The 14,814-nt window shown below is 31.2% G+C and overlaps 1 protein-coding gene across 2 annotated transcripts in view; it reads right to left on the bottom strand.

Moving 5' to 3' along the window:
• Positions 1-12,780, bottom strand: part of Fas1 (fasciclin 1) — a 176,687-nt gene extending 163,907 nt beyond the window's left edge. For both annotated transcript variants that reach the window (XM_070634310.1, XM_070634312.1), the window contains exon 1: positions 12,358-12,780. In XM_070634310.1, coding sequence (XP_070490411.1) covers positions 12,358-12,465 — 108 coding nt within the window. In that variant the 5' untranslated portion in view covers positions 12,466-12,780. The remainder of the gene's footprint in view (positions 1-12,357) is intronic.
• Between the last annotated feature and the right edge of the window lie 2,034 nt (positions 12,781-14,814).

Raw genomic sequence — 14,814 nt, forward strand, 5'->3', positions numbered from 1 at the left:
TAGTTATGGAAATGCTGTGGGAAAGTTTTGGTTCATGGTGAGTTGGTATGGAGGTTAGAAGGGGGTCTGACTTATGAAAAGGGTAGTCATATTGGTTTTCTTGAATATTTTCAATTTTTTAGGCATTTAGGGCTCAAAAGAGAGGTACAGAGGCTGATTCTAACTTATTTGGAGTCTTCTGGAAGGTAAAGTATGCAGTGTCAATCTCATGTCCATCCAATAAAGTGGAAATAGCTATTTAACCTAAGTAACTGTGGTTTGGATGCTGTAACTAAATTAAAGCAGCTTTAAACAACTTTAAGACACAACTTTTGTCCTTAAAGAAGCTGTAAGTACGTAAATGAAGGATCATTTCTTCCAGAAACTAATCTGACATCCTTAGAGGTACTTCAACCTCCCAAAAACACATCTGCACTCCCTATAGAACCTTAGCTTCCATGAATGAGACATCAACTCATCCAAAGGCCAGTATAACTCCGTTTAAGACACTTCAACTGCCTTAAAGACACATCAGAACTCATTTAGGAGCCTTCAACCTCCTTAAAGTCACTTCCATCATCTTAAAGTCACTTCAATCCATTTAGGGGCACTTCAATTAATTTAAGGACACATCCGAATTTCTTAAAGAGCCTTTAACTCCAATGAAACTTCACCAACCACCTTATAGACCCATCAGAACTCATTTAAGAGCCTTCAATTTACTTAAAGTCACTTCCACATTCTTAAAGTCACTTCCACCCTCTTAAAGACACTTCAATCCATTTAAAGACACATCAGAACTCTTAAAAGAGCCTTCAACTCCATTGAAGATTCACTAACCATTCTTAAGACCTGACCTGATCCCTATAGAATCGTCTCATCCCCCATTCAAGCTCTACTCAACTCCACTCAACCAAATTTCCCTATTTTCCTCATTTTCTAGCAATGTTCTCATTTGCCTTATGCCGTTCAGTGAGTTATGGCAATAATGAATCTGTGAATTTTAATGTTATGTAAATTTCGACTCTTCTTCATCACGTTGCTTATTCTCTTTTTTGTGTATATTACGACATCTAGACGAATTTTAATCATGAAAAATGAAAAAAAAAGTTTATTATCATTATCGTGACGAGCATTTTTGAGCAGTAATAAAAGAAATTGTATGAAAAAAATAAAAGAATAAGCAAGGTGATTCAGAGTGTAATGTGATTGATATGTAGACGACGATAGGGAGCGCATTTTTGATTAGCAAATTGATTTGGCAAAAGAAGAACTTGTAGTTGTGGTGTGGATTTACATGTTGATTGATTATTTTGTTGATGAAGAAGTTAAGTTGGAAAAAAATGAAGATTTTATCGGAATTGGAAGTGTTGATGGGGAATTGTTAAGTATGGGGAGTGTTTAAGTTGAGTTTTGAGTGTTTTTTAGGTGATGATGTAAGGCAGCGACTTGACTTTAGAGTCTAGATTACTCGAAATTAGCATAAAAAAAAGTATAAAATCTGATGTTGCTGTCAGCACAGCTGGATAACATTCAGAAGGCACTATGCAAAGAAAATGCAAAACACTTAGAGCCAGTCAGATGTAACTCTGGCCTAGAAGGCAGATTCGGTAAAATCCAGTCTCAAACCTGACTCTTGTCGGCTTAAGGCTGCATTTTCCGTCTTTTCTCGGCCGCGTGCCTTCCTGACGGTCTATCAGCACTTTTACTATGCGACTATGGCTATTTGACAGCCGATTGTGCAGCTTCAAATATTCCATTTCCAACATGATAACCTCCCCAAAAAAGTCAAACTCATATTTTAATCAGCTTAACATTCCATACTAATTTTTTTTTATAGTCTCTCATCTTAAAATACTAAATGCAAATCCACAACCTTTATTGACCTACTGATAGCATACCCATATATGCAATCTACTAGAAGCAGTTTCAGTAGACCATTTCAACCCTTGTCAGAAATAAAATGAACACATCTCAAATTGACATAAGCTATTGAGCATATCATGAAAATGGAAGTAAATTTTTTTTTGAACCCCATGTCATACAGTCTGATTTGGAATTCTGGAGGGGCATTTGATTGTTATGTCTATTATTTGAAATTGAGGAGTTGTCGGGCAAGGTCAGGTTTAGATATCTTCCAAGAGAGACCAGGAATCTTGAATGATTTGAATGGCGAAACTAGGCACAATACCAGAAGCAGGTTATAACCTAGAGGAAAGAAGCTAGAAGTAGGACAGAATACAGAGGCTTGAGGCCAAAAGTAGGGCTAAAACCAGAGGTACGAGGCCAGAAGTAGGACACAAGCAAGAAGCATAAGGTCATAAGTAAGACAAAAGCCAAAGACATGAAACCAGAAGTAAGGAAGAATCCAGACGCTTGAGGCAAGAAGAAAGACTAAAGCCAGAGGTAGAGCAAAAGCCAGAGACACAAGACCAGAAGCAAGTGAGCAGCTGAACTCCATTTTGAATGCTCTTTCATGGCAAGCATCTTCCTATTGTCCTAAAATCCAATATTTTCAACACACATCACTTACAAACTCCCCAAGTTCTAACTGACTGATTGATTATTACTTCAAGGTCGATGCTGACATGCAACATGAGTCTGTAAGAATCTCTCTACAGTCTCAAAGAGATGGAACTCTTCAATCACATGATCGTATCTTCTAAAATTGATCTTGATTTAAGAGCTCCGTTTTGATGAGAACCTTTTCATCATATTCAGCATAAAGGCTGACATAAAGTTGACTGAACTGTCTTGAAATCTTAAAAGATTCCAATTCAGTTCCATCCACTTAAGCTAAATTATTCAAAAAATCATTTATTCCATTCTGTCAAACAAAAATGAGTCATTTGAGGTCGTTCCATGCATACACAAAACTGTATGATTCATTTTTATGTCAATTGACAATTTTTTTGTCTCCCAATATTCATGTTCATACTTTATTGCAATGTTTTAGTGCCCTAAAAAAGAAGTTTATGTAAAATAAAACATGAAGATCAATAAAATACAAAAAAAGGAGAACTTGGATGTCTACAACTGTGCATGTACGCTGTATATGCATGAATGTTGAGAATAACGATTAAGTTCTTGTTGGAATGTTGCCAATAAGCAAGCACGACGAATGTACAAAATAATTTTTTTAAAAAAAGTCCTTCTCGTTCCTCATCCATAAACTCATCGTCCTAAATAAGCCAGTGACGAATTATGGCTTTTTTGGTTCTAACCAATTTTCTATTTCACCTAATTTTATGTTTTATGGAAAGCATGAATATAAAATTGTGCATTTCATTAAAGCCACATAAAGAAAAAAAATTCTAATGAAATTGGCCCACATTTAGAAAATCAATGACTGACTGCTTTTGTTGTGTTTCTCTCTATGCTTAATTTGCAAATTTCATTCAATTGCGCTAATTTTTTTTTGTTTATGGAGATTTTTTGTTGTTTTGGTTTTATTTTTTTGGTTTGAATAAGAAGTGTTATGTGGGCTGTGAAGGCTTAGATTTAGATTTGAATAAATTTTGAGGTAATGTTGGTAATGAGAGGCAATAAAGCAGTAAAAGTTTGGTAGTTGCTGAGTTCAGGGTTGGGAAAATCTGAGATTTGGCTGCTTACTAGTTCAAGCATTCAGCAAGTGGACCTTCTGCAAGTTGTTGGCTTGACACCTTCTGCAGGTGACACGCACTGCAAGTTGCCGGCTACCGTTGGGGGCTCTTCAGTAGATGAACACTTACCGCAGATAGCCCCTGCGAGCCTTTCGCCGATATTGGTAGAATTAAAAATTGTGTACTTCTGAATCTTGTTAGGGCATAAGCAGAGCTTGTTCTCAAACGAAAAGTAAGCTGAGAACAACACTCATAAGCATGCTGGTTGATGTTACTGGATATTGTAATACTGTACATAATGTGGCGGGATTTTGTCATTTATATCCAATTATACCTACAGCATGCCAATCTATGGATGATTTTTAGACGCTAATTCATTGAAGGAGCCATCTAATCCGAAAAACTATAGCAAATTGAATAGTTTAATCCAAAAATTGGGACTCATTAAACCCTTGAACACCTCGTCGTTCCTTTTTCTCTTTTGAATAAGGTCTTGTTGTTTAAACATTAACTAGCTTCAAATATTGACAATAAATCCACAAAAATGATCAAAAGTGAATTAATCATCACCGTATGATAGGTGCTTCTATTTGAGGATCCATTTCAAATTCATATCGACTCATCCTCCTTCAAATTTATATCCCCCAACATCTATTCATAACCTCCTTCACCAATTTCTATGAAATAAACTACCATATCATTGCTTCTTTGCTTCTTACACCTCTCCAAAAAGTCATAGACCACTTGAAAAAATATTCCTCAAACATACTCCATACCTGAAGTACACTTAGCACCAAGCATTACTGTACAATGTTCTCACTTGATACCAAAAATAAAATAAATGTCGTACATACAAAATAATCGAAAACGTCATCATGAAAATGCAATAAATATGAAATATCAAGAAGCGTTCAATGGCAGCATAGTCAGCAACAACAAAAATAAAAGAGAAATTTACAGTCGCGCGAATTTGTGATTTTTAAAATAAAAAATATTTTAAATGCTCGTGGGAAATTTTTCACATGAAAGCTAGTTCTGTTGCAGTTCCACTAAATTCAATTTATTGATTTTTTTGGGCAATTTTTATACAATTTTGATTGCCATGAAAGGCTTTATTTTTAGGTGAGGATTATAAATTATTCGGGGTGAAATATTCAATTGATGTTGATTGGATTTTTATGAATTTTCATTGATACTTAAATGCTATTGCTGAATTTAATGTTGATGTAGCTTAATGAAATTTTTGGTCTATTAATAATTTTAAAGCTTGAAGGATGTTTGTGGGGATGTATAGTTTGATTATTTAGAATTTGGGTTAATTAGATTGTTGGATAATTAGAAATATTTAAATAACATAGATTTATGCATCATATGGGAGCATAATAGGTCGATATAATGCGGTAAAATATCATTTTTTGATTGTTAGACAACTGTTGGGGTGTTATCTGGTCGCATTCAATTGTTTGTGGTATCATGGTGGCGTAGTTGTGAAGATAATGTCTACATACAACTGTTACAGTGACGTAAAGTCATTCACATGACTTTGTGACATTAAATTGACACAATATTGCTCTTAAGAACTTCATGCAACTGTTGTTGTGTCTTAGTGACATCAAATTGACACTATATTGCATTACGCGTGCCATGCAACTGTTGCGATGACTTTGTGATCAAGATGGTGCTTTAAGGACTTAATTCAACTGTTGTTGTGTCTTTATGCAATCATATTGACACCAGAGTGTCTTAAAAACTGTATGCAACCAATGCGTTGTCTTTGTGACATTAAATTGACTTGACAGAGTCTTGATGACTCCATGCAGCAGTTGTGATGTCTTTGTGACATGAAATTGACACGTTTGTTTCTTAAAGACTTTTTACAACTGTTGCGGTGGATTTGTGACATAAAACTGACGTGGTGTTTGTATTAACGACTACAAACAACTTTAACGATGACATTTAGTCATCAACATGTCCTGGATGTTGAAAAATGCGCTAAAATATCAACCTCCTTCTTGCCTCCTTCTAATTTTTCAGCCTTCTGGTAATAAAACATTGAATAAATCCCTTACGAACCTTCTAAATTCTCAGCCTAAAAACTTCTTTCCTCCTCCACAAACATAACTCCCATTGATTTCATAAGGATTCCCATACCACCCCTCCTATGAATACATAACCAAAATAACTCATTTATATATAAGTCTTCAATTATTTCACCATCATATCCCTTAATGCATGTCCATAACAATCTCATTTGATGACTCATAAAATTAATCCTAATACACTAAATAACAGTCATAAAAGACAGAAGAACTAATAGTGACTAAGACAGCATGAAACAAAAAAAAATCTATCCACTGGGACAGTCACTTACGAAGCCAACAAAAAGTCGTCATCACGTAAATATTATGCAAGAAGGAATGAAGGAGAAAAGAGAAATGAATGACATTCGCTGCTGCTACATGTGCAGTTCATATTCATTTTTGTTCATCAAAAAAACAAAAAGAAGCAAAAATGAAAAAATCGTTACGAAAAAAATATAAAATTCTCGCTTGTAAAAAAATATGGAATTTCAAGTTCAATGTCAATATGGAAGAAGTTTGTCGGTTCCGAAAAAAGAATTGTTTTTGAGTTGTATTTGGGGCTGTAGGGATGTTATGTAACCTTATATAATAGCGATATTCTGAAATTTGATGGGTAGAGCGCTTAAAAGGCAAAGAAAGTAATAAGCTAGACTAGTATGGCACCGATGCAAGGAAAGGTTAGTCATAAAATTGGAACTGGAGCTGCTTTGAGTCAAATACTCAGTTGATCTCGTTATGATAAGTTTTTAAGCTAGCAAACAAGCATGAATTTGGCTTCATGCTTCATTTTTAGAATTTTGACACAATATGATATCTGGATAAGGAGTATATTAGTGTCACTGGTGCTCATGGTTGCTCACAATGGCTCATAATGGCTCATGATGACTCATATTGGCTCATAATGGCTCATAATGGCTCACATTAGTTCATAATGGCTCAAAGAATCCCCTGAACCAATAAGATGTACACCATAGTATGTGTTAGCAACAAATTCTTGTATAACTAGCTATAAACTCAGTTGTTAACTAAATACACAAAAAAAAATGGCCTGTGATATAACAATAAGTTGAACTCTTGGGCAGTGCTGCTCAAATAATGCTCCATGGTACTAGAGTATCTCTAAATTCTTCAGGTATGCTTCTTAAAGTGTCTCAATTCACACGAAATATGTGTATTAACTATGACAATTTAGATAAAATTTGAGAAACACTGCCTTAAGGTTGCATGCCCTAGCTACTCTAGTATTGACTACATTCTATAGTATAGGTTAAGAAATAGCCTGAGTCATACTCAATAGATCATATCAGACCACCCCAGACCCTTTCAGACCATCCCAGACAATCCCAGACCATCCTAGACCATCTCAGACCATCCTAGACCATCCCAGACCATCCCAGACCATCTTAGACCATCCCAGACCATCCCAAACTATCCCAAACCATCTTAGACCTCACCAAACCTCCACATACATCACACAACATCCATACAATCCCCATTCATGGGAATTTTTCTCAAAACAAACAATCCAAAAATTTTTATATCATAATTTGACTTCCATTCATCCACTCATTATTGCCTCCACAAGAAGCACAATAACCTCATCGACAAAGAAGCATAAAAAATTCAATTTTTTTAATGCTCATAGTCAGGTTAATTATTATTTGAAATAAAGAAGGAACGAAAATAAAAGTAAAGATTAATTTGTGGATTGAATGACCTTTCTTCTCTCTCTTTTTCTCATTACATTTGTTTCCTGTCTCACCGCGCTCAGGTAGTTATCCACCAACAACAAAGGAACGAGCATAAACGCTATTAAGTTTTTGATCACTTTTGTGTTGCTCTCTATGCTGTCGTCATGCACTCATTTACTAATTATTTTGTCATTTCTAATGTGCCACTTTTAAATTCCGACTGTGATTCTTGATGTGAGGGAATTGAACTTGAGGAGGAAATGATGTTTAGATGTAATTTGGGTCATGACAGAGCTATTTGACCGAATTGTCTGGGAAATTGACAATTAGAATGTTTTTGGTCAAGATTTTATTGAGGAATTTAAGGAATTTTTAGAATAATTTGGGTAAATTGCTGGATTTCCATGGATGTAGAATGTTTTTGGGTAATGAATTGGATTATGTGTAGATGCAAATGGATTTGACATTATTTTATTAGGAACTAAGTTGTTATTTTGATATTTAGAATTTTAGTAACTATCAGGAATGCAATTCCTCAGTATTACCACATCGCTTAGTAATGTGCAATGTATTAAGGATTGTAATGCATTATTACTAAGTTGCAGTCTATAGATTTATTCATATTTAAAGGTCATATTGGAGAATAAAGTAAACGTTTATCCAAAGAAATCAGATCTAAGAAAGTAGCCCGAACAAGACACGTCAACTAATCGTTCAGAAAATTCGGTACCAGGTGGACGTGACTTGAACAGTATCAGATACTAAGTCAGTGTCACGTCGACCTGTGTAGCATCGAGGTAGCACGTCACCAGATGCATTGGCTTACATGGTACCTTACACTCCAAATTGGCAGAAGTTATCGAAAGATAAAGCTGTCTACAAGTAAGTTAGTAAGTAAGTACACGGTACCGAGACATAACGAAATTTTGATGAAATAAACCACTGGACCCAATTATACTTAAATCTTACGGAGCTGAGTCTTGGAATCTAAAAATCAAAATACCCCAATGGATCCGTAACAGACAATAGAATTCAATCTACCGCTACATCCTATTCGAATAGATTAACTTTTTTATGGATTTTGACATCACATATAGCTAATTGAAAAGCTTGTATACAAAATTGTAAAAAATATTTTTGAACTTTTTTTTAATGCAATCAATTCTTTTGATGGGGATCAAATGTTATCAAATGTTCAGGGCTATTATTAACTGTGATTAAGTAAATATTTTGGTTTTATTGAGTCACAATTTCTGTAGAATTATTGCATTGTTTTGGTGATGAATGAATTTAAATTAAGTTTAGTATCAGGATCGCTGAATTGGTAATTGGCAAGAGGTAGCCATCGATAGAGCCAGCTTCGGAAGCCAACTGAGGGAGGCCATGAATCACATTTGATCTGTACGACCAGCGAAACAGTTAAGCAGTTCAGTGGTGGGCAACTTGTAAGCTGTGACACACTAGTGTGCCGATGTTCGGTAGAAGCTTGCCATCAAGGTGTGCTGCGACACAAAAAAAGGCTGTAAACTTCTACTACAGTCGAATTGCTTAATTAGAGTTCATTCACATTTATTCAGCACATAACTAATAATTCATACCCTGAAAATTATTCAACAATCCTAAATACCTCGGCTATATTCAGATTAAGTCCATTCCAACAACTTATTCACGACAATAAAAATTCTACAACTTTTTATTTATTTCGTAACAAGCTCAAATTGTAGCTAAACTCTTAAAAAAAAGCTTCGACCTCAAATGAAGTGAGTACATTACTATATCGCATGCAGCACAGCAGTAAACATACATGAGTGTTATTTATACAAATTAATTTATTTGCATTATTTAGAAGCTTGAAAGGAGGAATAATTGGAAGTAATTGAAAGTTGAGTGAAAATGTATGCAATTTTGTGACAAGCTTGAAGCTGAAGTTAAACTAATTAAAATTTTTTTTAATTTTTCTTCAATATTCAAATTGGAAAAAAAAAGTTGTGAAATTAAAGTTTTTTATAATGAAAATATTCATAATTAAATGCAGGAAGTTTTGATGAGAATTTCAACACTTTTGCTGCTGTTTTTAGATTAATTTAAATAAATATGGTGTGAATGTCTAGATTTCTAAGAACTTTATTTGCTGATTATGCAATGTTTAAATAGCTGTATTTGAATGATTCATATTTATTAAGTTTTGTTTTTAAAGCTGACAATTTACTTTATTTGTATTTTTTGGTGAGAAATTAATTAAAAATTTATAAAACAAGTTTCAAAGCTATTAAATTAGGAGACAATAAGCAAAAATTTTGAATATTTTCTAAACAAGAAAAATTATTTAAATTAATTTATTTGCACAAACTTGATTTGAACTCAAAATGCAAAACAAGTTTTTATAAGAGTATTAGTCAAATCTAAAGAATTGTTGAAGAATTAAAAAATAATTTTCAAATTTATAAATATTTGTTCTTAATTTTCTTTAAAAATCTTAAATTTTGAAAATTCAAATTTAAGAGCTAATTTTTAAGTTATAAATACTTTTATTAGGTAAAGCAAAATTTTTAATTTTTAATTTTTAATTTTAAATTTAAATTTAAACTCAAATTTATTTGAAATTTTGAATTCAAATTCAATTGAACATTTCAATTTAAATTCAAATTTAATTGAAAATTTTATGTTAATTTTAAATTTTATTCAAAATTTTAAATTAAATTTAAGTTTTAATTTTTATTTTAAAACATTTTCTTTTATTTTGTTAAGTTTCAAAATATTTTTTCAAATTAAAACTAAAAGTTTAAAATTGAATTTTTTTTTCATTAATCAAATTTAATTTCTTTCAAATTTTCAAATGCATTGTACTAAAATCTTAATTGCCTTTGAGATTTCTTATTTGAAATTTCAACATTTGATCAAATTTTGGACATATTCATTTAAAATTGAATTTTTACTTTGAATATGATTCTAATTTTATATGCAAAAATTGACTCAAATCAATACATATACAATCATTAATATTTATGCTGATTTTCAGTTCAGATTAACATTCAACATAATATTCTCAATATGATCAGTAATGATTTATGACTGAATATTATATTCGAAAGCAATGACATACAAATATAAATGCATGCAGTAAATGAACTTGATTATCAATATTAAGATAAATATTAATCATATCTGTCATGATATGTCTCTCAGTGCATCACGTTTATTTTAATATTTTCTCACATATTTATTTACGAACAAAATCAATAAAAGGTCATAATGATGTCCATATTTTAGAAGTAGATTTATAGAAGCCGCATATGTTATTTTAGCTTGTTTAAATAAACGAAAAACAGAAGTTCTTTTGTAAATAAATTTAAATTATTTGAATTAGAGAGGAGTAAAAGTTTTGGAATTTTGAATATGGAATTTTGTGTAATTTTATAAGAAATTTTTTGAAAAATTAATTTTTTTTTATGGAAAAATTGGAAAAAAAAACTAATTTTTTCTTAGAAATTATTGAAGGAAAAAATTTTTAACAGGAATCCAAAAAATTGTAAGAAATACAATTTAAATACAAACTTTTTCACAACTTCACAGCAATAATTTTCAAAATTAAAAATTAACTAGAAAAAGATTTTTAAAAAATAAAAAAATTCAATACAAAAGTAAACGATTAATTTCAAAAATTTGAAAAAAAAATAAAAAATAAATAAAATTCAATATTTTAATAAAAACATATTTTTAATTCATTAAAAAACATAATTTTATGTACAAATATGCATGCCAATTTAATTTTAAATTTTCAATATAATTTAACTTTGGAAAATGATTCTAAAATAAAGATGAAAAATTCTAAATCAAGAAAAATTCGAATAGTTTACTTAATTGTAATACATAAATGTAATACTTTTTATATTAATTAATAGCCTCAGTTACAATACTAGAATCAAAGAATCTTGTTTATTTAAAAATTACGTCATATTACAATTTGTGGAACGATCACTTGAAATCAATTTAAAATAAATTTTTATATTTTTTTTAAAGCTTGACTTTTCAGCACAGAATTGTTTTAGATTGATTGATATAAAGTTGATTGATAGAGTTTTAGAATTTTTCTATATTATCACAAAATTTATTTTCTTTTGAATCTTGAAATTTTTATTGATTTTTTGGACGAACTTTGTCAATATTCTTCAATATAATTGTGTGCATAAAAACTTATTAAAATCTAATTTTTTTGATAATTTTATTATCTTCAATTTGAATTAAATTTGACAATATTTTAAATGAAATTAATTTGCAGAGCTTGAAATCGATTAGAGTCAGGATCATTAAATTAAATAGAAATTAAACAATTGAATCCTAAAAATCATGAAATTTAAGCTATAAGATCTCACATAGAAAAGAAATTTCAAGATTCTAACTTGAATTTCAGCCAAATTTCGTCACCAAAAAAATCACATTTTCAACTATCGATCCTCAAAAAAAAAAAAAATCCACAAAATCAATAAACAATCCTAACATCACTGTCACCACCTAATTTCCTCATAATTTCATCAAATCCATCTCCATAACATCAGATTAACTCGAATAATCAAGATTACAGCACATAATTTAATAAAATTGATCAAACAATTCCAATCAAATTATTCCACTAGATTTAATTTCAACAACAATTTAAATCCTCAACAGCAGCAGTGCTGCTTATCAACATTTACAATTTAAATTCATATCTGCACAAGCTGCATAAAAATTTGAAAAACTTAATTTAAGGAATAAAAAAATTTTCATCAATAAATGTCAACGGTAGTGAAAAAAAGAATAGAAATGCACAATGCGGAGTGGAAAGCAAGAAGGAAAGAAAAAAAAAATCAATCCACAAAATATTACACAACACTTTCCTTTCTAGTTTTTCATTTGCGATTATGTAACGGAAAAATTTTCCTTTTTTTTTGGACGTTGAAAATTTTTAAGCTATTGGACATTGGACGAAGCCATAAAATTCACGTCATGAATGTGTGAACTCACCTGTGACAAATCCGAATCATCCTGAATTTTATCAAGTAAGGTTTTCGAATGAATATCGCCGATCGATATGAGCAGCACTAAGGTCGCTAAAAGCTTCATTGCCATCATTTTTTTCACTTCTTTTATTATTTTTTTTATTCTTTTGCTTTAATTCAGCCGACTGCTTGTGAATAATCCAGAACGGCAAACACGATTAATTTCTCACAAAATTTCACAAATTTTTAATTAAATTCACATTTAGCACTTGATGGCTGTTAAATCCACTAAAATTATTATTATTTTTTTTTTCGATTTTCTAACTATTCTTATTAATTTATATTCATCCACAGAAATACGTTAAATTATTATTTTAAATTTTTTTTTTTATGTATATATGTATGTACTACACAACACGAAGCGTGCCAGAAAATAGCAAACGTACCGGTCGACAGACGAAAGACGAATGTTATGTGTGAGCTTAAAACTTTCAATGAAATCGCAACAACGAATGTTTCAATGTTTTCAATGTTTCAATGTTTCAATGTTGATCAAATTGCATGCGACGATGAAGAAGTTGAGACCATTGCATCTATGACGTCATCAGTTTGTGCCTCTCATTGTCTGCTGTTGTTGTTTCTGTTGTTCATTGTTGCTCTTTTTACACTTTTTTTTGTTTGTGCTGCTCGCGAGAAATTAAAGAAAATTGCCAAACATTTTATTATGCTTTTGTGGATTTAAATCATTGGATATGAAGTTGATTAAATTTTATGACTTAATTGAAGTAAATTAAGAACGGAAATTAAAAATTAGAAAACTTAATTTTTTTCTTAACCATCATAAATTTATGCTGTATATTTTTTGCCAAGACATTTTTTTGGATATAAATTGAAATGGTCGTGCATATAAAATGAGAATAAGGTGGCCCAATTTTAAATGATCTATTTGCTTTTGACCTAAAATTTGGAAATCTATGGAAAAAAGTGAGTGAAAATAAAGATTTTTTGGTCGTGATTATTTTGTGTTATAGTTTGATTTATGAGATCCATTAAGGTGGCTAGCTAGTACATTAAGATTTTGGATATTGATTTCGATTTTATGAAGGTTTGTGTAGCTTTCTTTTGGGGAGTTATTAGAAAATAAATCAATTTATTAAGTGAAATTTTTGTAGATTTTTTTTTGAGTAAATCTTGAGGGTTTTAATGCTTAACTGAGTAGATGGATGCGGTAAATTGCATGCTTCGTCGCAAAAATAGATCAAAATCAGCTATTTAATTGACTTAAGGGCAATTTTGCTTCATGACATGAACACGGCGACGTAGCATTGCACTAGCGAATACTTTGGTGCTATTTTTAATTATTTACTCAATTTGCTGGCCATTTGTTGAACCAATTGTTATCAATAGCATTTCTTAGATGTTAAAGCTGCCTTTTCAACTGACTTTACATTTTTTTAATACTTATTTACAAGTTCAGCTCAGTTTGTTTGAATAATTTGAAAAAGAACCGATTAATTAAATAATTTGAGTCTCGAACCCATGCTAGGTCGTTGTAAAAGTATTAGAACCCAAAGATTGAAGCCATCAAGCTGGTAATCCATTTCAATTCACAAATGTAAGTTTGCAGTAGTTATAATACATGATACAGAGCTAGAATGGCAAAAATTTAGGGTTTTTTGAGATTTTTCTCGAAATATTGAGATTCTTTCGTAAATATTCAAGGGAGAATTTGGCGTTCAATTCAATTCCCCCTGAATAGGTTCCAATCCAAATTATTCATTGGCCTCGAGTTGGAAACAAAAAACATTTAAAAAGTTTCAATCCATTTCCAAAATTCTGATTTAAATGCCAAAATAAATCCAATCAAGAAATTTTTTACATCCAATTAAACCTTAATTGCCACCAATTCAACAACCTACATGATCAAATAAAAACATCCAAGTGTGTGGCACATCCAAAAATCGAAAAAACATTCCAAATAATTCCATCAATTACACTCCAAGAGTTCATCTACTTAACAAATGACGCCGATCGTGTGTTAAACCAACAGCATCAATTACATAACCATCTATCCGTTCATTGGCAGCATCAAGTTTTATTTTCTCACATTTCATAAAAGAAAATAAATAAAAATATGAAGAAGTTCGATTTTTCGAAAAAATAAACAGTAAAATAACCACAAATTTTCAATCATTAGTTTTATTCATTTCCTAACCACTTCTTTCCTACATTCTATAGCTTGCAAGTGTATGAAAATGAAAATAATTAAAAAATCTTCAATTTCTCTTGAAATGGGAAATAATTTGAAATCATTTAACGGGTTTTTATTCGATTAGAAGCGTGGAAAGAATTCTGAGTGTTGGGAAGCAATTTTTGGGGGTTGTCCTTAAGTGATGTCACTCAATTAGGTGTTTTTGGAGGTCTAAATGCTAATTTGAATACCAAAATCATTTTTTTTTTGAAAATTTAGCTCCAAAAATCC

This window comes from Chironomus tepperi, unplaced genomic scaffold, assembly GCF_022539635.2.
Source record: "Chironomus tepperi strain 1889 unplaced genomic scaffold, CSIRO-AGI_Ctep_v1 contig_85, whole genome shotgun sequence".
Lineage (NCBI taxonomy): Eukaryota > Metazoa > Arthropoda > Insecta > Diptera > Chironomidae > Chironomus > Chironomus tepperi.